The 17,367-nt window shown below is 39.7% G+C and overlaps 1 pseudogene and 2 gene segments (V, D, J or C); all 3 read right to left on the bottom strand.

Annotated features, from left to right (window-relative positions):
* Positions 1-312: 312 nt before the first annotated feature.
* On the bottom strand, positions 313-2,095 carry LOC133066543 (T cell receptor alpha variable 22-like). The segment is given in 2 exon segments: positions 313-1,722; positions 1,937-2,095. Coding segments are annotated over 2 exon segments (546 nt in total).
* Positions 2,096-5,791: 3,696 nt separating this feature from the next.
* Positions 5,792-6,291, bottom strand: LOC133067397 (T cell receptor alpha variable 24-like; annotated as a pseudogene).
* Positions 6,292-14,192: 7,901 nt separating this feature from the next.
* On the bottom strand, positions 14,193-14,904 carry LOC133067058 (T cell receptor delta variable 1-like). The segment is given in 2 exon segments: positions 14,193-14,638; positions 14,856-14,904. Coding segments are annotated over 2 exon segments (495 nt in total).
* Between the last annotated feature and the right edge of the window lie 2,463 nt (positions 14,905-17,367).

Below are 17,367 nucleotides of genomic sequence, written 5' to 3'. Positions count from 1 at the left end.
CGAAATAATAGACCATTTGTTACAAACCTACAGCTGACATCATACTAAATGGTAAAAAATTTAATCTTTTTCTCTAAGATCAGTAACAAGACAAGGATGCAACTCTCACCATTTCTATTTAACATAGTACTGGAAGTCCTAGTCTCAGTTATCACATGGGAAAAAGAAATAATTGGCATCCAAGTTGAACAGAAAGAGGTAAACTGTCTCTAATTACAGACAGCATAATACTCTACATAGAAAATTGTAAAGACGCCACCAAAAAAAACTAATATAAACAATGAAGAAAGTTGATTACAAGATAAAGTTGCAGGATACAAGATTAATCTACAGAAATTTGTGCATTTCTATATACTAATAATAACTATTATTAAGAATTTAAGAAAGCAATCCAATTTCTAGTTGAATCAAAAAGAATCAAAAATACCTAGGAATAAATTTAACCAATGAAGTGAAAGACCAGTTCTCTGAAAACTGTAAGACGTTGAAAAGAATTTAAGACAATGTAAATTGAAAAAGGAAGCTGAGAGGGCTGCAGTAAACAAGAGCCCATGGCTTTTCATTGACTGAATCCTTGCTAGGAAATAAGAGGCATCTTTCATCTTACCTTTGCCCTCCACTATGTCCACAGGTCATGAGAGTTCCCCCTGTCTCCCAACTCTATTTAACTGAGATTTCTGTTTAATATTTTTTATACCTTATAGGACAGAGACAGAAAGATATTTGACTCCAAAAGAGGAAGGAGCTACGGTGAGGGAAGCAAGAAGTTCTAGTGATTCAAGGAGGAGTCATGAACCAAAGAATTTAGTTGGCCTTCAAAAGCTAAAAAAGGTGAGGAAATGGATCTTGTATCCCTTAGATCTCAAGAAGGAATCAACTCTTCCAAGACCTTGACTATGGAAATAGATTTAAGATTTCTTGCATCCAGAATAATTTTCTTCTAAGTTATTAAGCTCATACTAAACATTGAGTAAGGTTTATTGTTGTTGCTCACTTTGCTGCACTCGTAGGATGGGATGATGCAAGTGTCTTTTGGGACACATTCTGGTGAGGCAGATCTGAACATTCTTGAGACAGCTAACTAATCAGGATAACAACTTTATTGGAGTTATTTTTTTCTCTGAATTCTTCTCACTTTTTACCACTTTTGAGTTCAGCATACTATGGTTGAATATTTATTTATTTTGTCCTCTTATCGGCTATTCTGCTAGTTCCAAGTTAGAAGTCTCTAGTGCAGAAGGAGATACAGGTTGAGAAAGGAAGACAAAGACCGAAGTTCACAATCTGTAGGTGGAAAATGCCCGTGATTAAACTCTACCAGTGCAGGTAAGAGACAATCAGCACTGCGAATGCCCTGTGGGGCCCACGGTGTGACTGGGGCTGGAGGAGGGGCTGAGCCCCGGAGGGTTCGTGTAGAGGCCGCAGGTGCCTGGGGAGCACCGTGCTGCGCAGCGCAGAAGTAAGTGCCCGAGTCTGTGGTCCGCGAAGAGGAAATGTGCAGTGAGCTGCGGCGTTCTTTGCGGACTGTGGTGGCATTTAGTCTTCCTTCCTGCTTTGTTCCTGAAGGAATGTAAAACAGGTGGACGATGCGGCCTCCAGGGTTCTGAAGATACCAGTGTACATTGTTCACAGAGGCAGAAAAATTACACCTCAGCACGTGGCTGGCTCCCTCCTGGAGACTCAGGGCTGCGGGACTCTGCTCCACATCCACCCCTCGCACACCTGATGAGAAACAGAGAAACAGTCACAGGAGAAGGTCACTGTAACTCTGACAAAATCGTGGAAGTGACCCCCCCCCACACACACACACACACACAACTCCCATAGATGAAGAGAAGGATAGAAAGTCTGCAGGACTTGGCAGTTCCTCTCCTTCCCTGAACAATACAGCAGCTGCTCAATCCTTCAGACTCCCTGTGGGTCAGCCCCAACTCACAGCAAACCTGGGCAAACAAAAGCCCCAGCACAGTGCCTGCTAGCCTCTTCATGATGCTTCCTCTTCTTACTGAGACATTTTCACTGTCAGATACTAAACCCTGAGGGAGGGTGTGTCATAAGCTGCTGTAGAAATGTTCCTCTCCTGCAGCCAATCAGCTCACCCACCAAGTCCTGCTCAGGCCCTCACTTTGTGACAGGAAGCCCCGCCCTCCCAACTCAACCTTTCAGAATGGGCTGAAGAGGAGTGGAGAGGAGTGGAAAATAGAAAGGTCACTATTTTAGGACCGGAGGGTCCTTTTCTAACAACATTGCAGTGAAGGCAGACTCTGATTTGGAATTTGTGGAGGATTTTAGGGAAAAGAAAAGAAAAATTAATTATCTAGCTATAGTTTTAGTCTCAGATGGCAAGGATGCAGAAGATTCTTGCATAATGAAATATTTTCTCAGTTCTCAGGATCCTTTTTTTTTTTTTTTTTGGCATCTCCTGTGTACTCACCTGTGATTCTGAAGGGTGCTCACGAATCAGCACAGTATTCGTAACAGTCTTGGCTGGAATACTTTTCAGTATTAAACACTTTCATTTTTAAATTATATATATATACTTATTCTAGACTGAACCTACATAAAGAGTTATATTATTTTTAATCTCTAGATGGGCACTGAAATTAGAATTGTAAATTATTTTCTTTTTATTAAAACATATATAATTTTAAAATAAAAATAAATTTTGAATAAAATTTCAGGTTTAAATACATCATATTTTATTTAGTTATTTTTTAAATTAGAGGATAATTGCTTTACATTCTTGTGTTAATTTCTGCTATACAACAATGCAAATCAGTCATGGTTATATATACACATATATACCATCCTTCTTGAGCCTCCCTGTCCTTTTCCTCCCAACCCTTTAGTTCCTCACAGACCACCAGTAGGGGCTCCAGCTGTTTTATTGAACCTTCCCACTAGCTATCTATTTTACACTAAATATATTTTAGCTGTTGATTATTGTTATTTGTATTCTGCTTTTTAGCTCTAGTAGGTTATTTTAAAAGAACAATAAGTATTTTTTAAAACATATGAAAATCAATTCTGTGCCTTTTCTCAGAGTCTATGATTAATAATGGTTCCCTGTACATGGATTTAGAGGTAAAGGGGATAGAAAATGAGGACTTGCATATTTTCACTGAAGTAAAACTGAAGTGATCTGCAGACTCAGGATCAGATGGACAGTTCGAGATGGTTGCAAATGTTGACTAAAGGAACTGTGAGAAACAGTGTAGAAAAATAAAAGTAATAATAATTATCATTGGCCACACAGTGGATATTAGAGAAATAGAATTAGAAGAGAGAAAAGAAGAGATGGGCAACCAGAGAGGGTCAGTTGGAACTTTGCCACAAAAATGTACTTAACCTAGAATGCCCGTTATAGGTGACCACTGGATAAACAAAGCCTCTTTTTCCCCCTTCATATTCTATTGTCTGGACATACAAGAAGAGATAAGGAAGTACACTGGAGGTAGGAATAGTTGCACCTCCACATCAGGGGGCCCCTTTAGAGCCAGTGATGTGATTGTCAGGCAGGTCACTGACTGGCCTCCAGTTCGTTCTGCAACATTAGTGCTGAATCAGTGAGACCAGGACAAATCTGCCTTTAATAAGACAATGTCTCTATTCATATTTCAACCAGAACTGGTTTGTTCTATAGAGGAAAGAGCATGGAATATAATGTTACTGATTCCCTATGAAGAGCATTCCCAACAGGCGAAGGGTGGTGGAGAACCTGACTGTGCCCAAAAGAAGCTGGGAGCCATATTGTGGAAGATTTTCCCTAAGGAGCCAGAAGAAATGTGCCAGAGTGTGCTGAATCCTATTACAGGGAAATCTGAGATTCAAAAGATCCCTATTTAAGCAAATTATAGTGACTATCAGGAAGAAATGCTTCCTTGACAATGACTGTTCCTGGTGTTGAGCCTGTTCAAATGTGTACCTCACTAAGCTCCGAGATACAGAAGCTCATAGGAGTGAAATGGAACTTTTGTTGGAGGTGACATTTCCAATTTATGCAACATCACCCCCTGGAGGATAGCAGTGGGAACAAATCCCATCTTGAGGCTCTTATGCCCTATTTCCTCCTCGTTCTTACCAGGGTTGAATTTCTTCCCATTCAAGTTTGATGAGTGTTTTCAGGGGTTTGCATATTAAGTTGTTGCTGTTGTTCAGTCACTAAGTTGTGTCCGACTCTTTGAGGCCCCATGGACTGCAGCATGCTAGGCTTCCCTGTCTTTCACTATCTCCCAGAGTTTGTCAAATTCATGTTCACTGAGCTGGTGAAGCCATCCAACTATCTCATCCTCTGTCACCATCTTCTCCTGCCCTCAATCTACCCCAGCATCAGGATCTTGTCCAATGAGCCGGCTCTTCGCATTACATGGCCAAAGTATTGGAGCTTCAGCAGCAGTCTTCCAAAGAATATTCAGGGTTGTTTTCCTTTAGAATTGACGATTTTGATCTACATGCTGTCCAAGGACTCTCAAGAGTCTTCTCCAGCACCACAGCTCGAAAGCATCAGGTTTTCAATGCTCAGGCTTTTTGGTCAAACTCTTACATCCATACACAACTACTGGGAAAATGATAGTTTTGACTATACAGATCTTTGTCAGCAAAGTGATGTCTCTGCTTTCTAATAGACTGTCTAGGTTTGTAATAGCTTTTCTTCCAAGGAGCAAGCATCCTTTAATTTCATGGCTACAGTCACCATATAGTGATTTTGCAGACCTGGAATATAAAATCTTCCACTGCTTCCACTTTTCCCCTATTTGCCATGAACTGATGGGACTGAATGTCATGATCTTAGCTTTTTGAATTTTCAGTTTTAATCCAGCTTTTTCACTCTCCTCTTTCATCCTCATCAGAGGTTCTTTAGTTTCTTTCACCCTCATCAGGAGGTTCTTTAGTTCCTCTTGGCTTTCTGCCATAAGCGTGGTGTCATCTGTATATCTGAGGTTATTGATATTTCTCCCAGCAATCTTGATTCCAGCTTGTGATTCATCCAGCCCAGGGTTTTGCATGAGTTATTCTGCATAGAGTTAAATAGGCAGGGTGACAATATACAGCCCTGACATACTCCTTTCCCAATTTTGAGCCAGTCTGTGGTTCCATGTCTGATTCTAACTGTTGCTTCTTGACCCACATACAGGTTTCTCTGGAGACAGTGGTGGACTTCCCCTATCAATGCTCCTTTCAGATATCAAAAGTGGGTTTTAAAAATGCAAATAGCTTCATATGAGAAGAAATGAAATACAAATGCCCATACAGTGAGAAGGTTGAACTAAACCAAAATCAAAATCTCTCCAATGAATTAATGAGGCATAATTGACTGGTCTGGTATAAAACATGCAGATTTTCTTGCCAGGTGTGTGAGAAGAAGGTGTGTCCATGTCTCATTCATGAATGTGAAGAAACACCATAGAAGGTCTAGCTCTTAGGATGTAGCAACAGTGGAGTTTAAATGTTGACCTAGTTGAACCACATTATTTTGTTTGATATCTTTGAATAATCATTTAGTGCATTATAAATCATGGGAAAAGAGGCTAGAGATCTGACTCAATGACATGGCCAATATACTGGTGGGAGTCACGTTAGTGATGTTCAGTACAGTCTAGTTAGTTGAGGGAACTACAGTGACTGGAATACCTGTTAATCTATGGTTCCACTTCCCCCGCATTACTGAAAACACTGTAGTTCATTGACTTTCCCTTTTCCAACCCACACATGGCTCTTCCTCAGCGCTGGTCCCAGAGCAGCAGCAGGCACAGCTTTGGCTGCAGGGAGCTGAGGGGCACTGTGTGCAGGCTCAGAGGTATGTGGCTGAGTCTTCAGGCTGGGATCCTCTGATGTACAAGGAGCTGTCACCCTCCTTAGTGTTCAGAGTGACTCTCACTCGTCCTTGCTCGTTTTCACCCCCATTTACACTCACTACAAACATGTTCTTGGGGCTTTTTGCAGGTTCCCCTCTGTACCAGTGTAATGCATAGAAAGAGCTGGAAGGGGAACTGCAGGTGAAATTGGGGCTCTCTCCTTCCTGAACCACAGCAAGGCAGGACGCTGTTCCACAGTCAAGAGGCTGCTCACTCCTGTTCGGAAAGACAAGGTCACACATAGAAACTGACTTATCTACAGAGTATTCATTGTCTTCACATTTCCAAATATTAGAACCTGGAGGTGCCTGAATGCGCCCCCCACCTTCCCCATCACCACCCCAGACTGCTCAGAATGTCTTCAGCAGCCCCTGGACTTACGACCAAGATGAAGCCATAGGATCAGTAATGAGGCTAGAAAAGTGCTCCTCTCCATTTATTCTGATCAAGTATCCTCAACATGGAAAGTTCTACAGCCTAGATCTGGGGAACGGTCTGCTTCAGGTAATAAGGATTCTGCATCTTGTTGCTCAGCCAGTCAGAGAGGAGGACACATACATGTGCTAGAAATACACCACTTCTGCCCTAGAATCAGTTTCCTGTGGTTCAAGGAGGGATCAAACGCTGCTTTCTTGAGACCAACTTCAGAAACATTGAGGATATCTCTCACGAGCTCACAATGCAAAGAGAGCTGACAACCTTTCAGAATTGGGTTGCCTTATGATCGGCTGCTGTTATTCAACTTTAAAGAGATTGGGATTGCAAACATGGCAGGAAACACACTTTGGTTAGGAATCTTTTACATAAAATTTCAATAAAATTTATAAACTTTCAAATCCAAATTATAAATGTGCACAAATGCTGTGTATTAAGCTATCTTTATGCACACCATTCTAATAGAAAAGTTATGCAATAGAGATATTATTTCCAACTTAGAAACAAGAAAACTAAAGCTGAAAGAGATCAAGTAACTAACTTGAGACCACACATATGGTAGGTGCATAGTAAGAATCACAACGCATGTCTATCTGGCTAAATAGTCTACAGTGTTTGGAATCTGCCACACCACCTACATTTGTGATGCTCAGTAAATGTGTAAGTGTTAGCAAAGGTATATTCTAAAAATACTGGGAAACTACTTTGTGGTTATTCCTCCTAAAAGCACCAAAATGTGCAACATCTGGTGAATGGATAAACGAAATGTAATTCATTTGCCAGTGAATTGCTATTCATCAATAAATATGAGTGAAATGCTAATGTATGCTACAAGATAAATAATTTTTAAAATTATGTTAAGGAATGATAGCCAGACACAAGATTACATATTGAATGATTTCATGTATATGAAATATTCACAAAAGGAACTTATAAAGTTATAAATGTGGTCAGTGGTTGCTATGGGGCCAAGCATGGAAATAAAGAACAACTATAATTGGGGATGAAGGATAATTTACTAAAAATTGTTAAACTGGAAATTCAAAATGGATGACTATTAGGGAATGTCACTTATACCTCAATAGAGTTGCTTACAAATAAATAAGAATTTTGTTCTGTCTTATCTGTTACAGTCCAGGAAGAATGTTAGTTTAATTCAACATGCACATATTTATTTAAACAATGATTTGGGGACCACAATTTCCCATAGGACCTTCGAAAATTATAAAAGCAGCATTATCTGTGAGCTCAATATGCAGTTGGTAAAGTAAAATGCATCCAGGAAAATTGATTAGTACAAGATAGCATTAATTAAGACTGTTCAGAATCTAAATCTACTTCTTGGCAATCCAGTAGTGCAGATTGACTGCAAAACCTTCTTTCCAGTGAACAACTGAAATAAGCAAAGGAAACAGCATGGTTGTTCAGTCGCTAAGTCGACTGTTTGTGACCCCAAGCACGCCAGTGTCCTCTGTCCTCCACTATGACCCTGAGTTTGCTCAAATTCATGTCCATTGACTCAGTGGTGCTATCTAACCATCTCATCTCATCTCGCCTAAACAGTATGGGGTGGGTGCTAAAATCAGAGCCGTGCCTTCCACCTGTGAGCTCAGTCACTCAGTCGTGTCTGACCCTTGACCCCACGGACTGCAGCCCACCAGGCTTCTCTGTCCCTGGGGATTCTCCAGGCAAGAATACTGGAGAAGCTTGCCATGCCCTCCTCCAGGGGATCGTCCCAACTCAGAGGTAGAACCCAGGTCTCCCACATTGCAGGTAGATTCTTCATTGTCTGAGCCACCAGGGAAGCTCATGAATACTGAAACTTAAGTCATGTTCTGAAAAGAGAAACAGGATTGGAAGGTCTCAACAGCTAACTCCTGACTTACCTTCCTAAGAAAAGAGATGCAGTTACAGTTAATACAGGAATATCTGAAAAGTATCATTAATGTCTCCTATTTAGAAGTAGACAATTTTAAATAGTGATAAGCACTTTAAAGACAATACAAAACTGTGTTAAGATAGAGAGTGACTCTTGGGATGAGAAAGGGCATCTGCTTTAAGTAAGGTATGGAGGGAGGGCTCCACTCTGACACTTATTCTGCAATACCAGACAAGGTATTGAAACTGTCTCATATTCAGTTGTATTTCTCTAAGTAGCCAGTATCTTTCTGCTGGGCACTGGGCTTAGCACTGGCATTCATTATTCCATTCACTTCTTATCGGAAGCCTGCATGGTAAATTCTATCAATAACCACAGTGCAGAGATGAGGAAATTAAGCATAAAAATTACTGTCACAATCCCAACGTCACACAACTAATGAATGCTATATCTAGAAACACAATCTAAGTCTTTGGTCTGAAGCACTTTGCTCCACTGTCTTCCTAAAGTAGGGTGGACACAACTTTGAGAGGTTCCAGTAAGAACTGTGAACACACATGCGAATCACCGAGTGCAACACCTTCTCTGTCACAGGCTCTCAACCAGCTGTGGAAATGTACAAGACCTTGGAGGATAGGAAGCCATGGCATGAAATTCCAGACGAGTCTATCTACAAGATAAAGCTCAATATTTTCTGAGGTTTGTTTAACAGTTTACACAGCAGATTTCATGTGTTATCAGAAGCATCAGTGGTCTATCATGTTTCTTACTGTTACTTGGAAATCAGTTCCCATTAACTGATGTTAACTACCTTAAATATAAGGTATTATATTGAGAGAATGGGTATCATAATATAACAGAGAAAGAGTAGACCAACCTGTGTTTGCTACTACTGTGTATTAGCATTTTCATAATTGACTCTTGCTCCGACTTCTCAGGATATTTCTATACTACAAGAAAGGACAGAGCAGTAAATGCAATTTGACTTAATAGAGAAAAATCTATCTTGTGCAACAATTTCAAACTTTCTATCCAAGGTAGCCTATAACTCGGCAGCCATAATCATCGCATGTGTTGTATTTGTCACTTGGAATCAATCACTTTCCCATATGGCAGGCAAAAGAAAAAACAAAAACAAACAGCCAGTTTTCCTGAATCCTCTCCCTCTTGATTTCTGCACTGGGACGTTTACTGCCTGGCTCAGCCTTGGCAGCTCCTATTGTGATTAGGCTTCCCCACAATTTAATGCAAGATCACTGGAAGGGAGCAGGGAAGCCAGAGAAAGCCTCACAAAATGTTTGAGCAGGACACCAGGTGGCAGTATGTCAGCTTTCATTCTTGCTGCATCCAGTGTGCTAGAGTCCGATTCTCAGGAAGGAAAAAGAGATTTAGACAAAGGATTCACAAAGGAGTGACATTTGAGTTGAAACATGAAGGAATTCAGAAGTGCATCATGTTCATATTTGGGAGGATAGCATCACTGGCTCAGTGGTAAAGAATCCACTTTCCGGTGGATTCAACCTCTCGGTCTGGAAGATCCCATAGAGAAGGAAATGGCAAGCCACTCTGGTATTCTTGCCTAGGAAATCCCATGGACAGAAGTTAAGTCACACACGACTTAGTGACTAAACAACCACAAAGCATCACAGAAGAGAGGGGAAAACAAGGGGCATGGAACTTGATAGGGAAACAAGCTTGGGGTGTTTAAGGAATGAGATCTCATTGTAGCCCTTGTTTTTCCCAGCACACTATTACATATGAAACTAACTAAAGCATCCGGCACTGTTAACTAGTTAGTGGATGCTTTCCTCATTTACTGATCCTGGGACAGTTGAATCTATGTTTGGGCATTTTCTTTCTTAGTTTCCTTTAGCGTCCAGTTTAAAACAGTAATGTCACCACCACTGAGACATTCAGCCGCCCAGTTCTGGGGCCAAGTGCTTCTCCATAGTCCAGACCTTGCTCTTAAGCAGCCCTCTAAAATGCAACACACAGGCTGATTATAAAAAGTAAAGAAGCTTTCCACAATTAGGAAAGGTACGACTCATTTCCCAAAGTTGTTTTGTTTTGCACCCCAATGTTCATCGTAGTGCTGTTTATAATAGCCAGGACATGGAAGCAACCTAGATGCCCATCAGCAGATGAATGGGTAAGAAAGCTGTGGTACATATACACAATGGAATATTACTCAGCCATTAAAAAGAATACATTTGAATCAGTTCCAATGAGATGGATAAAACTGGAGCCCATTATACAGAGTGAAGTAAGCCAGAAAGATAAAGACCAATACAGTATACTAACCCATATATATGGAATTTAGAAAGATGGTAACAATAACCCTATATGCAAGACAGAAAAAGAGACACAGATGTACAGAACAGACTTTTGGACTCTATGGGAGAAGGCGAGGGTGGGATGATCTGAGAGAACAGCATTGAAAATGTATATTATCAAGTGTGAAACAGATTGCCAGTCCAGGTTGGATGCATGAGACAAGTGCTCGGGGCTGGTGCACTGGGATGACCCAGAGGGATGGGGTGGGGAGGGAGGTGGGAGGGGGGTTCGGGATGGGGCCCACATGTAAATCCATGGCTGATTCATGTCAATGTATGGCAATAACCACTACAATATTGTAAAATAATTAGCCTCCAACTAATAAAAATAAATGGAAAACAGAAAAGAAAACAATAAAACCTATCTCTTAGGGTTTTGATATTTGAATTAGATAATGAATCTGAAACTCAAACCACAGTGCCTCACATTGACTAAAGCTGGGTAAATACCAACTTTATTTTTTCCAGTAAATCCTACCTCTCCTTCAATGTCCAGGTCTGTGACTTGTTACTGTTTGCTCTTTTCTCCACATCAGTTCAATGATGGAAGCTTTGAGAAAATTCACTTAATCACTTATTTTCCTGGAGACAGTCATTAGCTCTCCCTATTTCCTGGAGTCATATTTTCTTAGCCACATTGATACACTCAGAGTATTGAAAGGACCCAGATGGAATGCCGAGATACGGTATTATTTTCATTTCCCTAATTAATAATAATATTAAGGTTTTAATATATTTATTAGCTATCGGATATCTTATTTTTGAGTTGGATCTCCAAGATTTTGCCATTCTTTATTATCTGTTTTCTTATTGATTTAAAGGCACTTCTAACATATTCTGCATTTGAGTCCTTTTTCAGAAATATGCATTGCAAATACAGTTTATCACTCTGTGCATTGACTTTCAAAACTCTTGGCAGTGATTTATAACAAACTCAGAATTAAGAAATATACATTGATGTTCATAAGAAACTAGCTTGGATATTTTGCTTGTTTTCTTTAAGCTCTTTAAAAAATATTCTGCTTTGGTGGCTTCTATTGCTTCTAATATGATTAGATATCATTTTAATGATGTTTCCCAGGATACAACGGCTTGCAAATGTCTGCCAAAACCAGAGTGGTGGACCTGTAGAATTCCTTATTCAAATGTATGAGTTTCCTCATAGCATTGCTCCTGAATAAGGAGATTGCTTTATAGGAAGTGAAGTATAGCAGTGAATGGAAGTGCTTGCTATGAGCAAAGAGGTTATAGGATGGGTAATGGAAGAGGTCATTATAAATACCTGCTATAACCATGTGGTCATTTGCAGAAATAAGAGCAATAATACTTATGAAAATTTGTCTTTCATTTTTATATAAATATATTTATGTATTACATTATATATTAAATTTTAACTCCCCTCTCGCATTTGCTACATGTGGTAAGAAGATATGCTAATATAAGTCAATGTTATATCTTATTATATCTCAGTAGTGAAGATACAGGATTCAGTGGCAGAGTGTGGCTTAGCTAGAAGAGAAAGTAACATCACCCACAAATGGATAGGTGAACTTGCTCTAATCTTTGAAGGATATGTTTAGAATGTTTTGGGTTGAATGAGGAATTACTGCATCATATTAGCAAGAATTGTAGTGTTGGAGAAGATTCTTGACAGTCCCCTGGACTGCAAGGAGATCAACCCAGCCAATCCTAAAGGATATCAACCCTGAATATTCATTGAAAGGACTGATGCTGAGGTTGAAACTCCAACACTTAGGCCACTTGATGAGAAGAGGCCTATCATTTGAAAAGACTCTGAAGCTGGGAAAGGTTGAAGGCAAAAGGAGAAGAGGGCAGCAGAGGATAAGACAGTTGGATGGTATCACCAAATTAGTGGATAGTGGAAAATAGAGGAGGCCTTGTGCTGCAGTCCATGGGGTTGCAAAAGTCAGACATGACTTAGTTTCTGAACAGCAAAAACAACATTAGCAAGAAGCATAGTTTTGCTGTCTTCTTTATTCAAAAGCTGTTAAAAGAGTACAGATGGCTGCCAAATTAACCTAAAGAGTATTGTAGCAGTTTTGAGCTACCTTAACTGACTGGAAATCTTTCCCAGAATGTGCTTCCTGTATTGTTCTGGCTCAGGGTTGGCCACAAAAGAAATTTATGTGACATTTAGAAGGCTGTTGTGATGAAGCAGCCAGAGTTTTTATGTTTTGGGGGTTGGTGCAGGGCTCCAGGGACTATGGCTACTCACACATGTTGCTGCTGATCTGATATTTCATCTTATTGTTGACTCACAACACCTCCACTTCCCACCAAATCTCGTCCTCATCATCTCTTTGTCTTGGGCCAAGTGTGTATGTAAGTTCAGTTCAGTTTAACGCAGTCACTCAGTCATGTCTGACTCTTTGTGACCCTATGGACTGTAGCACACCAGGCTTCCCTGTCCATCACCAATTCCTGGAGTTTACTCAAATTAATGTCCATTGAGTCAGTGATGCCATGCAGCCATCTCATCCTCTGTGATCCCCTTCTCCTCCTGTCTTCAATCTTTCCCAGCTCAGGGTCTTTTCCAATGGTCAGTTCTTCATATCAGGTGGCCTAAATATTGGAGTTTCAGCTTCAGCATCAGTCCTTCCAATGAATATTCAGGTCTGATTTCCTTTAGGATGGACTGGTTTGATCTCCTTGCAGTACAAGTGTTTCTCAAGAGTCTTCTCTAACACCGCAGTTCAAAAGCATCAATTCTTCCGCACTCAGCTTTCCTTATAGTGCAAATCTCACCTCCATACATGACTACTGGAAAAACCATGGCTTTGACTAGACGGACCTTTGTTGACAAAGTAATATCTCTGCTTTTTAATATGCTGTATAGGTTGGTCATAACTTTTCTTTCTAAGGAGCAAGTGTCTTTTAATTTCATGACTGTAATCACCATCTGCAATGATTTTGGAGCCCAAAAAATAAAGTCCATCACTGTTTCCACTGTTTCCCCATTGATTTGCCATGAAGTGATGGGACCAGACGCCATGATCTTATTTTTCTGAATGTTGAGCTTTAAGCCAATTTTAAGCATAATGTCAAATGACACCCACTTCTCCTCAGGTCATCCACTACTGTGAGACTGAAGGAGGTGAGATGTAGACAAGTTTTAGTGTGTCTTGTGGGTTCCATTATCCTCATGGTTCTAATATGTCCTTATGAGTCACAGTTTGTCCACACTTCAGTCTATTCCAGCTTTGTTCTACAACTATTACTCTAGCAAATTAATAATGAATTTTTTCTCAATACCAGATATGAAGATAATAGCTTTGTATAGACTCTTCCACCAAATCTAGCAATTGCCTGAGTTCTAATCTTTATAACTAATTTCTTATTCCATACCACTGGTGGTTCTGCTTGTCTGATTGCACCTTAAATGATGTAAGTCTAAGAAGAAATCCTGAATCCTTATTCAGGAAATTATTTCCATAATGATTCCAAATAAATAGACCCAGGTGTGTGATATGAGTGTATTTTAGTGAAACTGTCACTTTACATTATTATGGAGCTACTTTATAACTTTAGACAAGATTACACATGTTCTGTATGTTTGATTTAAATTCAAAAATTCAAGAGGAGAATGTTTTAGTAGAAAGTTTCTCTGGACACCTGAATCCAAATGACATAGAAGAAGCTTTCATGTAGAATTAATTCCTCTGATACAGATCACAGATTAAGCAACCACAAGACTATCATTTCTTGTCTGAGGTCTGCTGTGCATTTCAGCTGGGGTCCTGCAGCAGGGGGACTCTCTCTTACTAAGTTCTGGGGGTTTTGTTCAGCTTTTCCTATTACTTCAAACACTGTGAGTTCCCAGAGAGCACAGAAATACTTTGCAGAATGTTCCAGTTTTAAGAATGAAATGGTGAGGCTGATGGATTTATGTGCTTTCTGGAAGTTTACAGAGTAACGGCCATCCCTTTCATTCTCGTCTTCTGAATACTGACGAATGAGGTAAGTCATCTGTCCACTGGGAAGCTGCTTGTACCAAAAAATGCTGTAGTCATGCACATTCCGACTGGTTTCATATTGACAGTTAAGGGTGACTACCTTCCCCACTTGACTGATTATGGCTGGCTGGTCTTGAGTAACTTTCTGGGCCACACCAGATCCTGTGGAAAAAATCAGAAAACAGAGCTGAAATAGTGAACATAATGCTGTAGAAGTTAGAGAAATTTTGGACCCAAATATTTACAAACCAAACTGAAATCATAAAACACTTCCTTTTCTCCAGTCCTCCTTTCCTCCCCAAGTTCCTGTGAAGCACCACGTGCCTGTGTGCAGTCCTTTCACCCTGAACACTGCACCCTTGTTTGGGAGCATCCCTACCAGAGAAGGTGAAGGCCAGGAACACCCAGAGCAGACTGGAGAGTGCCATAAGGCGTGGATTCCCCTGCACAAATCTGTTTAATTCTGCCTCAAGCTAAGATGTCAGTGTATTTGAGTGCCTGGCAGCACATATACATAGCACCCGGGTTCCTGTGTGACTCCCCCAAACAGGAAGTAGGGTGTCATGTTCATCGACCACGTGGTCTGTGTACAGATGAAGTCTGGCTCACCAAACACCTTTACTTTGTCTACTTGTCTTTCCCTGGTCATTAAGTTTGGCAGATCCTGAAAAGGGGTATGAGGAAAGAAATTAGTATTAGAGGTTTGAACTGAGGGAAACTGAAGGTTAAACAAATTGACATACATTGATTCAGTAAAATAGTTTTGCCATCCTGTTTAAGATATAATTTAGTATAGCCTACAAAACTTTCTTGTAATCTACAGATTGGTCATTAATTTAGCCTATGCTTACTTTCCTCCATCCAGAATCTAGTGACTATTTTAAAGCATTCACAGATCTTAGGCTTTTTGGGTGAAAAGCAATCTTATCCAAAGTAATTAATGTATCTCTGCCTTTTTCTTTTTTACTGAGTTGCAGGGCTCTACTTAGGTTTTTCAATCAATAAAATTACTTCAACATGAAATGATTTTTAACAATCAGTCCATCTGAATTTCAGAGTCTAATAATTGGTTTATATTTAAATGACATTATATCAGGAATAAAATATTATTCTTTTGAAATCTGATATTGAGTTTTATGTATTAAACTTTGAGGAAGATCAGGATATTCAATTCTGTTGCCTCTAAATGTAGAATTGTACTTATTAAACCATGTGTCCTAGAATCATCCTTGTGGCACATTTTGTGTCTCATTGGTCCAGAGTATTCAGTCTCATTTGTCAGTTGCTCATTATTATTTCTCTTTATAAAATAAAGATAAACATGCCAGATCTTTCTGTGACATAATGCTATAACTCACTCTTACAAAACTTAATATCTACAAACTGCAGACACTTAGTACTTGTTAACACCATAGAAGACAGTGACTCAAATTCTGTACACTGTTTCCTGTTCGTGTGGAATGTAGCTGTCAATCTTCCATTTGGTTTCATTGTTGTAATAGATGAATTAATATAAAACAACCTAAGGCAATTAAACAAGTAGAAAAGAAAATACAGACAAGGTCTAAAAGATGGCAAGTTCATGGAATTTAAGATCAAAGTAACTCATGAATGAGTGAAGCAGGGAGGTGAGTTTGTATTTATCCGAGACATTTACTCTTCTGTCCCATTTCACATCTAAGTGCTGACAAACAATGAATGCCCAGGCTTGAAATTATTTGTAATTAAGGACAGGAGATTGTGAATGACTACAGCAACTTGCAGAGCATCATATTATATAATATAGATATATATTAATATAATAATTACATATCTATCAAGAAATTTATATTAATAATATTCTTTCAAAATACCATAACCTTATAAATCAGTTTTCATATACACTCTTAGGTTTTGATGCATCACTCTAAGAATTTTTATCATATGTATAGGTTCTTGTAACACCACTAAATCATGACACAAAATCGTTTCATCTCTCTAAAGAAATCCTCTTTGAATACCTTCCCCATCCCTGCAACTCTTTATAACCCTGCTAACTATTGATCTCCTTTTTATTTTTATGTTTTGTCCCTTTGAGAATGTTGTTTAAGCAGAATCACACTATGTATCATTTCAGTTCAGTCGTTCAGATGTGGTCAACTCTTTGTGACTCCAGGGACTGCAGCACGCCAGGATTCCCTGTCCATAACCAACTCCCAGAGCTTACTGAAACTCATGACCATTGAAACGGTGATGCCATCACATTCTATATCACCCCATTCTCTACCCAACTTCAATCTTTCCCAGCATCAGGGTCTTTTCCAAGGAGTCAGTTCTTCCCATCAGTGGCCAAAGTACTGGAGTTTCAGCCTCAGCATCAGTCCTTCCAATGAATAGTCAGGACTGATTTCCTTTAGGATTGACTGGTTGGATCTCCTTGTAGTCCAAGGGACTCTCAAGAGTCTTCTCCAACACCACAGTTCAAAGCATCAATTCTTTGGCACTCAGTTTTCCTTATAGACCAGCAGTCACATCCACAAAGACTACTGGAAAAACCAAAGCTTTGACTAGACGGACCTTTGTTAGGAAGCATCACTACAAACAAAGCTAGTGGAGGTGATAGAATTCCAGTTGAGCAATTTCAAATCATAAAAGATGATCCTGTGAAAGTGCTACACTTAATATGCCAGCAAATTTGGAAAACTCAGCAGTGGCCACAGGACTGGAAAAGGTCAGTGTTCATTCCCATCCCAAAGAAAGGCAATGCCAAAGAATTTTCAAACTACCACATGATTGCACTCTTCTCACTCAGTAGCAAAGTACTGCTCAGAATTCCCCAGCCAGGATTCAACAGTATGTGAACCATGAACTTTCAGATGTTCAACCTGGATTCAGAAAAGGCAGGTAAACCA

This window comes from Dama dama, chromosome 12, assembly GCF_033118175.1.
Source record: "Dama dama isolate Ldn47 chromosome 12, ASM3311817v1, whole genome shotgun sequence".
NCBI lineage: Eukaryota > Metazoa > Chordata > Mammalia > Artiodactyla > Cervidae > Dama > Dama dama.
Note: the sequence above shows the minus strand (reverse complement) of the source record. Positions and strands in the feature narration are given on the sequence as shown.